The sequence below is a fragment of the Balearica regulorum genome, chromosome 6 (genome assembly GCF_011004875.1).
Source record: "Balearica regulorum gibbericeps isolate bBalReg1 chromosome 6, bBalReg1.pri, whole genome shotgun sequence".
In the NCBI taxonomy this organism is placed as follows: Eukaryota; Metazoa; Chordata; class Aves; order Gruiformes; family Gruidae; genus Balearica; species Balearica regulorum.
The window spans coordinates 36,365,980-36,380,819 of NC_046189.1; the positions used below are offsets into that span (position 1 = coordinate 36,365,980).

A 14,840-nucleotide genomic window follows, 5' to 3' on the forward strand; every position below is an offset into this window, starting at 1 on the left:
AAAAGTTACAATCTTTGTAACTTCTTAATGTTTCCAGTAACTTCAGGTTCTGCTTGTAATTTGACATTATGCAATTAAAGAATATAGTTAATTTTTTCATACTTTAGAACAAAAGTCTTTATTTGACTTTTGACCTGCTGTAAGAAATCATTTCGTGCTTCCTAAAGTTGATATTCTGTTACTTCTAACACAGGTGTTTAAGGCTTTCTTACTACTTCTGTGTTGCCAAGGGAGTCACAGACTGTTTGCTTCTGGAGGAGATTCAGGTTTAAAAGAATTTGTGCATGGATGTTAAAGAGGGTTTTTTTTTGTGTGTGTTGTTATTTTAATAGGATATCTACCTGTGAAAATGAGCATTGCTTTTAACATTTTGATGAACAGTTGTGTGACATGCAGATTGTGCAGAGAATAACTTTGGCCTGGTGGTACACCTGATTGACTCAAACCAATTCAACCTCAACCCTCATCCCCCCAAAAAAACCCCAAACCTATGAAACACATGGTTCTTAGGCCTAGCAATAAATATACATTCTGCCCTGTTCCTTATGGTATATGAAAGGGTGAGCAGCAGGATTATCATGGTATTTGGACCATTGTTTGAAGAAGAGCCAGAACTGCAGGTGACATGGCTTCAGCAGAAATGCGTAAGGCTATGGGGTAGTGTAGTAAAGCTGGAGAAAAAGTCCCATATGGGGCTGGCATCACCTTCATGGGAATTTTCTTAAGTTTACATCCTTTGGCACTGTGCACAGATCTTGGGGTGAGAAGGATGGGAGAAGGCTGCCAGCCTGCTGCTGCCAGAGGGACGTCTGCCTGCCTTCATCGGGTCATGGGAGCGGTGGGCTGCTGTTACAATGTTGTCTGCCCGGACTCTGGTCAGGATCCTGGTTTTTGCACCTTAATTTGTGACATGGCTTAAACTTCTGCTCACTTGTTATCTGATAAGATTGGTACATTCAGCAGCTGAAATCCTTTGTGGAGTATTTCAACAACAGGACACATTATTTTTTATTGAACTCTTTAGTAGGGATGGCTGGTATCGCACTTGGCTGCTATCTATAGATTTTTCTCCCTCTATTACTAAAACCCACTGCTATCCTATTTTTCAGAGATAAAATGTAAAATAAAGTTCATACTTGACTTTCATTGCCATTCCCCACCTGGTGATGTGCCCCTGGGAGACAGCCTGTGCTTTGGGTCCAGTCATGGGTTCCTCCAGTTTGGCTGGACCGATCTTGATGCCAGATCATGCAGCTTTTCCAAAAAGACAGGAGTTAGGAGCCCGAGGGCCTGATCCTCACCAAGGGGAAGAGGTGTGCTTGGAGTTGAGCAAGGGGCTGCCAGGCTCTCCCAGCCCTCACAGCATCCTCTCAGGCTCCGATTCTCATTCAAATTCTCTATTCTTTTTCTGTGTTTCATCCTTTTCACTGCTGGACCTTTCATTGTCATTTTGAACCGTGGGCAAAACTATTTTCAAACACTAACTCTTGTTGAATTCTCTCTTACCTGATTTTTGGTTTGGGTTTTCTGTTTGTTTGTTTGTTTCATGCACATCAATGAGATCTGCTGATGTTGGGTGAAGAGCCAGAAAAATAAAAATCAAAGTCGCTTCTGAGGATCCTCCTCTTCCTTATTTGTTGATTCAAATTTTCCAGCTTAATTGGTTTCTCCTTTATTCCTCATTGAATGTGACCTTATAAAGCCTGAATGAAAGCAGTGGTTTTCATTTCTTCTAGTATTTTGTTGTGAAATTGTTCATTAATTTACAGTGAAGGACTGATATTACACATCACACACCCCCACCCCCATACTTCCCTCTTAGCATTGCCTTGATCTACTGAAGAGTAACGTTACCTTCAAGGGATGTTTTTTTGGGAAAAAACCCCGCTTATATTGCAATTATTATTATTATTTTTTTCCTGAAATGAATTTTGCATTATTCTAAGTGAAACCGTGGATGAAATCTTGTTATTTTAATAATATAATGCCAGAACTTCATGGCATAAAGTTTAGTAGCTAGACCAATATTTAAACTGTTGAGCAATGTTATTGCTCTACTAAACCTCACCACTTCACACATTTCTCTGCAAGACCTACTTTTGCCTCTGGCTGTAAATGAAAGATGAGATTTTATTATAAGTCTCCTGGATTAGGTACACAGGAACCATATTGGTTGACATTGGCTTTGATACATGAGCAAAAGTTTATATAGTCATTTTTGCTGTGTTTCCATTCTAAAAGTTAATTAACTGATAAGATATAACCCTGGAGCGTGGGTCTTCAAATAGGGCAAGACAAAAGTTTAAAGAGAAATTGAGACAAAGGTCTGATGCGATGAATGATCTATAAAAGGCAAAATACCAATGCAATATTTTAGAGAATCTCTCAGTTCTGCATAGCCATACAATCTTAATTGTATGTGTTATTTGGCTGTGCCATGTCAAACTTGCTAATAGAAACAAATTACTATGAATTTGTGATGTGCTGTATTTATACTTTCGTTATAGCAACAGCAAGAGTTAGTTTCCCAAGTACAGCACATTTCTATGGAAAGTTCCCTTTCCTTTGGGCTTCTGATGAATTAAAAGCTGCTATTTACTGTTTCTTTGAAATACACACTTAAAATTCCAAGTATCAGTTATCTCTTTTGAAAAGGAAATGTGATGTGAATCTTGATGGATTTTCAAAGTATTGAGTTACTTTTGCATTGAATTTTATTTCCTAAATAACTTATTCTAAAATGGAAGAATTAATTACCACTTTGGGAAATCTTGGAAGTGGCTCTGATTACGTTTCCTTGGTTTTAAGGGGAATGATAGTGCTGGGTATATTGGCCATGGTGTCTCTTCCCTCTCCAGGGAACAAAGGGTCAGGTGTTCCTCTGGGCTTTGTGTCACTCAGGTCTGGGTCACTGATGACTTAATGACTCCCTCCATGGCTGGCATCGACCTGCCTCTCCAGAGGTTAGCGTAGGTCCTGATGCTCTGTGTGAACACTAAGGACTTCCTAGAGATGTGGAGGATGTTTCTGCTCTTACAGGAGGAGGAAGCTTGTGGCTGAACCACACGTTTCCTGGGCTCAACCACTACATTTTCGTGGGCTCTTGTTTTCCTGGCTTTTTTGTTTTTTGTTTTTTTTTTTAAAAGAATATTTTTTAAGAACTCAGAAAAAATAAACATAAACAACTTCTGCAAAATTTTACTCCAAGTTACTTTCCAAAGATGACCTTCCCCTGCTTTAAGTACTCCTCACTTTAAAAGTGATTTTCTCTGAACTTGTAATGACAGTTGGCAGAAACCTTCTGCATCACACACAGAGCAATTTGATGGGAGAAACTGCTCTGAGCTCTGGGAAAGATGAAAAAAACTTTATAGGTGAAAAGAGGGAATAAGATGAGAGTCAAACTGGTGATTTATTATAGCCAAGATTAAAATGGTTTGTACTGGAAAGACTGTAAGATAAGAAAATATAGCATAGTTTCCCAGTCAGCTCTACCCTGGGATTATCGAGAAATAAGCATGTGAAGAATAGCTAAAAATACTAATAATGTGCCAGCAGGATGGAAAGTATTGCTAATTCTGATGCAATTTGCTTTCTGTTGTATTAATTTGTTTTTATGGCATTTGATTGTGTGTTCAGTTGAACAAACCATAAATTATGTGATCTGAACCAATGGTAAAGAAATCACAATTGAGAATTCTTTGTGTCCAAATATTGTATGTGTTATACATGAACAATCCTCTAGTAATCAATCAGTGTTTGGATTGTGTAATTGCTTTAGAAACAAATGCTTGCAAACAAATGCTTCACTTGTAGATAATAATAAAAAAAAAAGTGTAATAATATTGGTTCTTTTCCTGTTGAAATAAACGTGAGTTTTCCCATTGTTTCAGCAGAAGTACAGTCTGCTTTATAATTCCCACCCAATTATAACAATTTGGTACAAATTCAAGGAGAGTAGCAGCAGCTAAATAAGAAATGTTGTTTCCTTTTTTTTTTCCTATAAGAAAGTAAGAGAAGATCATCATAAGAAAAACATAATGTGCTGTAAGATATCTCCCTTTGCATCTTCTCTGATCTTCCACCTTGTATTTAAGAGACTAAAAGGGGAAAGCAAATAGTCCCTGTAGAACTGTTAGCTTCAAAAGAAGAGTAAAAAGGAATGTACTAGCAGTGAGAAAGGTCTGAACAACAAACATAAGGAAAGATGAGTGTAATTATTTTTATTATTCTTAAGAGGCAAACCTATTGGAACTCCTTTGCTCACACAAAAAAAATTCATTTAACATGACCCAGGGGAAATACCAATTCTTATACTTACGGGAATCAGGGTCTTTTATATGCATTATATAGAAATATATCCTTCAGTATCTTGGACTGTTAGTGTCTTCTGGGAAAGTTGGGGTTTTTTGAGTTTTGTTTGTCTTTTTTTTTTTTTCCCTGCTAAAGAAACAATGCCCTGAGGTAAGGTTTCTGTAAAACACTTTTTCACTGCACACTAGGAATGTTTAGGAAGAGGTATAAAAAGCCTTTCTGTATGTATAATTTATACATTATATGTACATGTATGAAACTCCCACATATCAGAGTGTGACTTTGTTCTTACTGGGATTCAAATCTGCATGCTTAGGTTTCCTACTGGGCAAATCTCCTGAAAGGCCCCAAACGTTTGGTTTCTCAAGGTTGTGCGTGGGAAATTTTTCACAATCTCTTTCTGCCTCTCTCACCTTTAATCTAAGTACAGGTTCTTTACTGTACTTAGACTGTGCTGACCCTTCAGTCTCAAGTACAATATCTTTATTTTGTCTCACAAGGTAGACAATATTGTATGACGGCTGAAAGATACTTAATTTAGATAACATGAATTATTTGAGTATGCATTTTTATTAGATTCGGTCAAAGTAGATTTAGTTGTTTTATCAGTTTTAGGCTGGAAATGAGTAGCCAGACTTCAGACCTCAAAGCGTTTAGCATTCTTATCTCTTCTCTACTGTAGAAAAGTGATAGTTGAAGTCAAAAGTTTTATGCAGGACCATATCTGCAAAATCCATTGGTACTTTAGAAAAATTTAACAGCGGTTTCTATAAGTGGAATATAGAAAGTGGGGAGGGTGTTTCCAAATTTCCATGTTACTACTTTCTGAATTGCACTTTTGGACTTTGATAAAGACGACAAGTCAGTATGCTGTAAAATGCCAGGATTGTCTGAATTCTGGAAAAGCTTAGTTAAAAATAAATATAAGAGACCACATTCTTGTCTTTACACCAGTCCAAATCTGCATATCTTTACTGAGGTGCAATGGTATGAACAGCATTATGTGGGCAGTGCTGTCAGGGAGGAATTGATAATTTCAAACTTGTTTATTCTCCCTTAAATGGTAGCCATGTGGCCAGGCAGTGAGAAAATATGAATTTTAGAGAAAATGGAATGAATCTACCCCAATGGCTGTCACACAACCCCTTTTTGTAATGACGAGATCTCTGAACGACAGGTTAATTGTGTTGTCTTACTTGGGGCTTAGAGCATGCCTGGTAGGACAGGATTTGGGCATTCACAACAGAATTAACTGGGGGGTAGGAGAACAGGCAGGTGAGAGCATGAGGCATCTGGATGAGTTGAAAAGTTGCTGAAGGGCCCATCTATGTCCACAGTGGCTTAGTTGCTGATCCCCAACAGGCCAAGAGCAGCAAAGAGTTTTGAATGCCAAAATGAGAGCTGGGCAGTGGGGAGCTTAGGACGAAGGGTAGATTAAAATCTCTAGTTCTCACCTAGGACCATAATGTTTTAAATATAATGTTGGGGGAGTTGTAAATATGGCAGTATGTTAGTGTTATGTTCTAGATTTAGTACCTGCGCTTCACTGTAAAGGGATAGATGGAGGGAAATGGTAGAGTGTTTGCCTTGCAGAGCGAGATTTTTGATTATTTTCTTTTCCTAAACCAACATAATGCAAGGCTTTCTAATGTCCAGTTATCTGAAAGATGATACAAATGGATAATTTTATCAAACCCAGTACCAACAAAATTCAGACTGAAATGGACATTTGGCTTGACAAGTTTACAGAGCTGTCTTCTGAGACCTTCCTAGGGTTGGGTTTGCCATGGGAGTTGGCTGTAGCATTGAGCTCTCTACTGCCATCATGACAGATGAACATGGGGTGCTACCAAAAACTGGACCTGGCTGGAGTAAAACAGGCTGCGTGAGGTTTTGAGGTCATCCAGCTTTCACTAAAAACACTGAACAGTGAATGTATAACTGAGGCAGAGCTTTCAAAGTAAAGTCAATGCTTTCTTAATCAGCTAAGTGATTTTCCAACTTGAGTTACTAGAAATACTGTAAACGTTGTGTTTGTTTTCCATTTTCTCTCTCGTGTTATTTGGCATGTTTGATTCTCTTTATTTACTGTGGTCTCAATGTGTGTATATATAACAGGATGTCTTAGTTTTATTTTCAAGTCGTGCAATAAATAATTCATCTTAAATATAACTTGATGGTAGGTGCTACAAATAAATTGAACTCAAGTAATTTTAGTAATTGTGGGCCACAGAAAGAGGGGAAAAAAGGAAGCATATTTTTGTATTTTTTTGTGTTCTCTGAAAGGAGCAGAAGCATAATTTCTATCATTAATCATCTAATGCACTTCCATTGATTTTCTTTTTAATAGAAAATGAAAGTAAAAGCAATTCAAAACCTATAATAAAGTTAGGAAAAAAAGGAAAAAAATCGTGAAAGATTCCTTAGACTGATTGCATAATGTAGAAGCACTCAGATTGCAGTTATTCTCTGGCCAAAGTAAATTTAAAACATTAGAAAATCATATTATTTTGTCTTTCTAGCCAGGCAGAGTATGAACCACTTGCAATAAGAAAACACTTGTATTAAAATGAAAATAGTGCTAGACATTAATGTATCAATCCCGTGTTCTGCATTCAGTGTGTGGCTGGGAGGAGGAATGGGCTTTTCAGCGATGTATTTCTCTCCTATTTCTCCTTAAACAGTGGGCAGTCATGGTTCACAGATGAGGACAAATTAAAACATCAAATCACATAGCTTGGTAAAATTGACATGTATGGCTCAATTCTTTCAGTGATTCAAATAATATATTCCCAACCAAATAATCGATAACCTCATCCATAAGTACCAAAGAAAAATTGTACTCTTAAGAAGTAATTTTAAAATGGAACAGAGGTGAGTCCAGTTTAAGGCATTAAATGACAGAAGTCAGCCTGCGCTGATTTTACTGGTTTAAATATACAGCCCTGGCCATATTTAATCCCTTTCAGACAAACTGTTCCATTCTCGTGCTTGCGCTGCGGCGTTAGCTGAGAAGCTCTGAGCCCTGAAGAGTGGAAGGTGTGGGAAGGACGTGTGCCTCTGGTTTGCAGACCTTGTGTGCAGATCTCTTTGTCCTTTACCGTCTGGTGAATGCTGATGACGTGTAGCCACAGGAAACTCTACGGTTGGGTCAGACACATGCATCTGGGGACAACTGCCCAGGCAGGAACAGGGCTGTGGCGGTGCTGGGGGTGACCTCCCACCATGCTGGCCCCCAGAAGGTTGCAGCTGAGGCTTCTCTTCTTTGGCTCCTGTATCTAAATTAACCTGTCTTTTTCCAGCATACATGTCTTATTGTGGGAAGGCCACAGAGAGAAACCAACCCAAAGAGCAGCTAAAACATTGACCTTTAACTTGAGAAGGATCTTCACAGTTTGGAATGCTTCTTTTTCTTCTAATTCTATCCCAAACTTCTCCCCTTTCTCCTGTTATAGTCTCTTCTCCACGCTAATGCTCTGTACCAAACTTTTCTACCCAATTCTTCCCTGATCTCTTTTCATGCAAATCATTTCAGTTGCTTTCCTTTATCTTTTCAGTTGATATTTACCGTCTTTATTGCTTCCCAACCTCATCTCAGGCTCCTCGTTTGTTTATGGTGCGCGTTGGTTGGGGTCTGTGTTTATTCAGCGCTCTGTTTGCTTGGTGGCATTTGTTAGCCCTTTAGCACTACTGTCAATATCATTAATAATTACAAAATGGGAAACTAGGGATCTCAGAGCCAGTTTCCCTGCTGCATGACTAGTTGTTCCAGCTCTTCCTCAGTTATTTTTACTAGATTTGTGCCTGTGATGTCCTTCCTGGCATCATTTGTTCTTTTCCTTGGATTTATTTTTAATGGTTATCGTATGGTTTGCTTCTGTAAGTCCAAAATTTGGATGCTGCTGCATCCAAGGAGGAGGTTACAGTGGTGAGCTTAAGCCTATACTTTTGTACTTACAGAATCAGGGCCTTAGACTTAAGCCTGAGTCTCAGCAAAGCCTTATCTTATGTCTTCTATTGTGTCTGCTTCTGGTCTCCTCCTGTAATTAGAGGTTGCGTTAACATACCAAGAATAACATAAATGTTCCACCTGGGATTTTGAAGAAACTCATTATAAGTATGAAGGAGTATCAATATAGAAAATAAATGAGGTCACCATGAGTTATGAGACTCTGTTTATAGTCAGCAAGTCTGGATCCTTAAAGTTTTCTTGTTTTTTTCCTAACGTATTATCCCTAAACTCCTTTTTCGCTTACCGTTAGTGATACGCATAAGAAGTGATATGTTATCTTGTTACATTGAGGGCTAATGAGAATAATTACGCAACACAAAATGAGAATTTTTCTGAACAATGAGAAGGTAAACAGCTACATTAAAGTAATTCTGTTTACTTTACATACTGGCTTTGATTTTTCACACGTTCTTAGAATTTGAAGCCAGAGAAGATTATTACATCATCGTGTCTACACCTCTTTCTTGTCTAACCTCATAGGTCATCCTGTTGTTCCTGTACTATGTCCAGCCATTTGATTTACAGTACCACATGGCTTTAGTTTTAGTGTTTTGCCTGACTGTACCTTCCTGGAATTATCAGTCATTGTTTTCAGATGTTCTAATGACATTTAATTCCAGAGTTTTGAAACTACTAATTTAGGTTTCCCCAATTGAAGTGCCATGGTACAACATAATTTTACTGGTTGGTAGTTTATATTCTCACTCTTCAGCTTTTCACCCTTTGGAAACGCATTTTTAAGTGAGAATTGATTATAGCTTTGGTAAATGAATATGATTGCCAAGACTGTCTGTAATTGGATTTTTACTTAAGAGGAACTATATTTATGTTATCTTTCTTTATTGGATGCAATGCTATGCCTATAATGTTTCTTTCTCAATACACTACTTTTGTTAGGACCATCTGTAGTGCTGTTAAGTCAGGCGTGTTCCTACTGAGAGCACTTGAGTTCCCCCAGTTTGATGCTGACATGCTGCTTTGGTGGTGATGTAACATCATCTAAGGATGCATTCAGCGCCTCTGCAATTTGACAGCGTACAAACATTTGATTTCACCATGTAAAAGTTTATAGACGTGTCTGGTATTTACTTTAATTTAAGATAAATGTAGTTAAAGAATATAGCTTCCATATGCTTCCGTGTGCCATATGCTAAGATGATGGCATACAAACATACTCTTGTGGGAGTAAATATAAAACAAGCAGACAGAGACTGTCGTACTGAATATCCCGTTGGCAGTCCTTGTTCAGTATCCTAACGGACCCCATACCAGCAGAAAGGGAAATTTCCTCCCCAAGCCATACATTTTACGCTTGACTTATGCCTCTGGGCAAAGTGGTTGCATCTGCAGTTTTCATTGCACATATTAATCTCTAAGTTTTGTTGACACCTTAATGGGTGTATCCACAGTGTCTGTTAAACAACTCCAGCTCTGCCCTGAAAAAAAAGATATTTTCTTTTAGCATTTTAAACCTGGTTACCTTTCAATTTAATTCATGATCTTGTTTTTATCATTACAAGAGAAGATGTACTTTTTTTTTGTGCGAACCATTGTTTTATATCAACAGAACTGCATTAAATTGTCATTGTAGAGCTTGGCCCCAAGTGTTTAATTCTGGTTTGGTGGCATTTACTGGTGGTAATAAGAAAGAATAGCGGGAGTTCGAAAGGAAATCCTGCATTTCCCCTCTTTGTGGGAATCAATATTATAATTTGAAACCCTTTATCTGGCAGCGTCCTGTTATTAGCTATTTCTATTCGTATGTTTGTGTCCATTCTAAATGCGGGAGAGACTGTAGAAATCGCACATTATATCTAGGAGGGATTTATTGTTATTATGTGTTGTTTGGTTTTTTCCCTCAGTGCATAGGGCTGCAAATGGACTGCATTTGCCCTCCAGTGGTATCCCACCAAAAAAAAAAAATTAAAAAAATGTTGACATAGCAGAAATGGCTTTGCGTTATGAGTTTATTTAAAACCATTGTGACAGCTGAGGATTATGGGGAAATATTTTTTATGCAAGATAAACCACACATGAGCCAAACCAATCAGTAGTTCGAAACCACTGAGGATAAATAATTTTACTAACTTTCCTGAAGGCCCACTGAAAACACATTTGTCTCATTCTGTTTCCAGAAATGCCTGTGTTTGAAAATATTTTTTCTCTTAAAAGTTAAATCTAACTTAAATGGGAAATAAGTTTGCAGCAAGCAGAAATGAGGTGAGTAGTTCCTGAGTGAACCACTGGAGTGGATCAGTCAGCTCTGCTGCTTCCTGTCTGGCCCTTCTCAATCCATTAAAATGTCATAATGGGCTTTTGTTTTATTATTTAATTTATTTTAGCAGTTCATGCTGCTCACCTCAAGCATAGTTGTAAGCATGTAGCAGAAATCCTGCCATTTCTTATGACTGACACGCTGTACAGCTCAGGCCCATTAAGCTCAGGCTTTGGAAGATAATTCAGTTCAAACTGAAGAAGTCATGCATTGGCATCGTCTTTGAAGATGTTTCCAGACTCTTGAGTGGAAATGAATTGCCTTCTAACATGACTGAAATGCATCGTACTGCCTAGGCCAGTCCAAGGTGGTGTGGGGTTTTGGTGTGGAAGGGTGCCAGGTGTTCATGACTGGCATTTTATTTTATGCCTGTAAAACAAGAAGTGCCTGCTGTCCCGGCAAAGTGACCCAGCTGCAGGTTGGATCACCAAGGAGGTGCTCATCTGGGCCCACCAGCTTAGTAATAACACTGTTGGCATTGATAAATGCAAAAGTCCAGGTGAGTGGGAAGCAAGCAGAATATTTGCTCTTTAGGCAGTATTTTAGGCATCAAAATAAGCTTTTTAGATTCCTTGCTCTTTGGCTGCTGGCTTCTCTCCTTGCCGGCAATCAAGCTTTGTTGCTCTGTCAGGAATGACCTGTTTCAGTTACCAGGATCTGAACTTCTAAAATTTCCTAGCGTAGAGAAGAGAAGCAATTCTGTGTTTTCAACCACCTGGCTGTCCCTAATCACCTCACAGGAGATCTTTTTCCACTTTTCCTTTAGGTGTTCCTAAAACTCCCATGGTCTCGCTCTGTTCTCTCCAGATTTACTGAGGAGCTCTCTTTGATGACATTCTGATGAAGTCATCCTGCCTTCCTTCAGTCTTTTAAGTCTTTGCCGTTGTGTGTATTAATTTAAAATTGTTTGCTGTAGCTTTGGAGTCTACCTGCTTTCATTTTTCACTTCCTTTTGTTTCCCATTGTTGCTGCCAATAACATCACCCTCATTCCCCTCTTCCTCACTCATGCTTCTCTGTGGGACATCTGAAGATGTCTCTTACTAGACTATTCCTTGTATTTTCTCTTTTCAACTCCTCCTTGTCTCCATGCTTATACATGTATAATCCACTGTTATATTTGTTGGTTTAATTTTACTTTACTCTTGTTTACTATTTCTTTAAGCTCCATGATCTCTGTCGAATATTTGTCCTGATCTCACATGTCCTTATACATCTGTAACATCTGTTACATTTTGCATCTAAATAGCCTCAGTGAACTTAGTGAATTATTTGTATGCTTAAAATTAAGGACATTTGTGCAGAAGATCAGACCATTAGATAATAACTCATTGCAGCATGAAGCGTGTGTTTTAACATCGATATTTAGAAGTTCCATCACTTTGTGTCCAGGAATGAATTGTGGTCTTCTGTCAGATAGTAGTAAACATTGCAACACGGTGGTTTATCATGCAATTGCAAACACTGCTTCATGGGGCTGGCAGCGTAGGATATTGTTCGCTTCCCTGCAGACACTAGTGGATGTAGAGATGCTGAGAAGATGGCTTGCATACATTTGGCCATATATCACGTGGACACGTTTGTGTTGCTGAATCTTTGGTGTCCTTGCTGAAGGTAATGAAGCTGCACAGACCTTGGGCATCAGAGTCTATTACTTGTTTAACCTTCCTGAAGAGGGCAGTTACCCCGCTTACCCATACAGAGTGGTGACCTCTGTCCTTCCGCTCTCATAATTGAGAAAGGGAATGTCTCCGAGTTTCTGACTGCTGGAGTTGAGAGATAGGAAGGGTCACAAGGATTGAAAGTGAAAGGCAAGGATCAGCAATTTAGAGGTAGTTATTAATATGCTGATTTACCGTCACTTGAGTCTAAAGAGACTTTTAACGATTGCTTGCCTGTTGCACGCTCTTCAAAATGCTGATTTTTTTCCTTAGAAATCTAATTACATTTTAATAAGATACTTTTTTATTTCCAGGTGGTTGCCAACCCATCCCTTGCTCCCATACAGAGCTGTAGTTAAAAACCAAAAATCATGTGTATTCATTGCAAAGTTATACCCCAGTAAATCCTTTAGCTGTAAGAAAACAGAGAGTTATTCTTCCCTTTTTCTTCATGCACTCCTAGTTACATAAGTGCTGGCAACCAGGAAAAATATACGCAGCCTCAAAACGCTGAATTATTTAGGAATCTCCATAAAATAATATCACAGGTTGTTAAAGTTAAATGCTAAAATCTGGATTAAATAATTTCATCTTCTGTAGCTTTATGGTACAATGTGTGGACTAGTCTGAAATTAGAGAGCCTGACATGACTAAACTCTCGGGGCCAGATTCAATTCCTAACTCTGTCCCTGACCATATTACTTTAATCAAGTTGCGACCTATCTTTGCTTTGGTTAACCTACAATGTAAGATATAAATAGCCTATAATCTTGCAGATTTTGTGAGAATTAATTATTATTAATGAAATGAAAGACTCTATGATGTGCAGGCTATTTTTATTTATTATAATTACTTATTATTAATTCACTGAAACTTTAGCAAGTTTTATTATAGGTTTCCTGTGACTCAGATTTATACATTAATACTTTTGTCCTCCATCATGGCTAGGCAGTGCCGTTATCCACCCTGAAAAATTAATCATAACAGTCCTAAAAAGGACAGGGGTGTTGAAGGAAAGGGGAATTGGCTCAGTCCGTACTCAGGGGCTCTGCCTCTGCCCATATGCGAACGCACTTCAGCCCAGATGGAGCTTGCCAGAATGACACTGTCCTCAGCTGAGACCCCCCCCAGAGCAGTTGGATTTTGTTGGGGTTTTTTTTTTTTTCCTTTTTTCTGCTAATGGATCTGTTCAGTAGTGTTCTTAAAGCAAGCTGTGGTGCACTGTAAAAGCAGGCTTCTAGTAAAGTGCAGTGGCTGCAGCCCCTTTCTATCACGGCTGCAGGCTGAACGCTCGTGCCTTTCTTTCTGAACATCTCCATTTATGCAAGAGATTCAAAAGTTCATATGGCCAGAGAGAGGGAGAGCATGAGTGTTTAGGGAGCTTGATTTGAAGGAGGCAGACCTGGTGCTTACGCCTTGCTGCAAGGAGCATTTAGCTGTAGCATCTGCTGCTGAGAGCAGAGGTCACCGCTCTGTATGGGAAGGCTGCTCAGACACTTGTTCCATTCATCTGAAATATGGAAAAGATGGCAGTTTTGGAGAAGGAAGCTTTCTGTTATATTCTTTCATATTTTTTTCCCACTTTGAAGCAGTTTCGGTTCCCTGTGTAGTGTGTGCATCACAGCTTGGGAATTCTGGCCTCGACCAAATATGCTTTATGGCACATAGCTGTTGTATTGTACCTTTTCTTGTTTGGTTGTACAATGTATCATTGGTTAAACTTTTGCCCCAACCCTTAAAATGACAGCCTCCTTCAGAGTATTGAATTTATATCATCATTTAGATAACACATTGCTGAAATAAGAATGTGTCTTTATGGTTTTGTGAAAATTCTAGCCCATCTTTGAGTGATGCATGAATAATGACCTAAAACTAAATCAGCTTTATCCTATTAACCCTGAAGAGCGAATCTTGCATATAACACAAGTACTGACTGCATGGAGTATAATACGATATATATAACAATATAAAGATTTCTGTACCGTTTTCAGCTGTTACGTGCTTGTCGGAGTACAACGACTCTGCCGATGTCGATGACTGCATGCGTTGGGCAGGACCTATGCCGTCTCTTGTACAGGAGTGTCTCGTTCCCTGCAAAGATGACTGCACGTTTACCCCCTGGTCTAAATTTACAGCATGCTCCTTTGACTGTGAGTCAACTAGAAGTAGGAGACGGTCACTTACAGGTATAATCTTTTATAGTATTTATCTGGTGGTGATACTTGTGAATAGTATTTCTCAGATGTTGATGGACTGACATTGGGATTTGGGAAAAATCTAGACGAATAGGGATCATCCTTAATTGATTTATTTATTTCTGATCTGATACTGATCATTGCCTGCTTTATGCACATGCATTTCAGGATAAGAGTATTACAGAACAACTTGGTGATGGAAAGCCATTTTTAGACATAAACCAAATAAAACAGTGACTCTGCATTGTGCAAGTTTATCTGACCTATTATTGTTCTGCAAATCATGCAGCAAATGCATCTACAAGAATAAAAATCAGTGTGTTTTTCTGTTTAAGACTGTGAAATCTGGATGTTTAAATCTGGGAGTTTTGTGCTCAGCAGTAT

At 38.6% G+C, this 14,840-nt stretch overlaps 1 protein-coding gene across 5 annotated transcripts in view; it reads left to right on the forward strand.

The window, feature by feature from the left end:
- THSD7B (thrombospondin type 1 domain containing 7B) overlaps positions 1–14,840 on the forward strand; it is a 355,621-nt gene that overhangs the window by 236,611 nt on the left and 104,170 nt on the right. For all 5 annotated transcript variants that reach the window (XM_075757230.1, XM_075757233.1, XM_075757234.1 and 2 more), the window contains one exon: positions 14,253–14,447. In XM_075757230.1, coding sequence (XP_075613345.1) covers positions 14,253–14,447 — 195 coding nt within the window. The remainder of the gene's footprint in view (positions 1–14,252; positions 14,448–14,840) is intronic.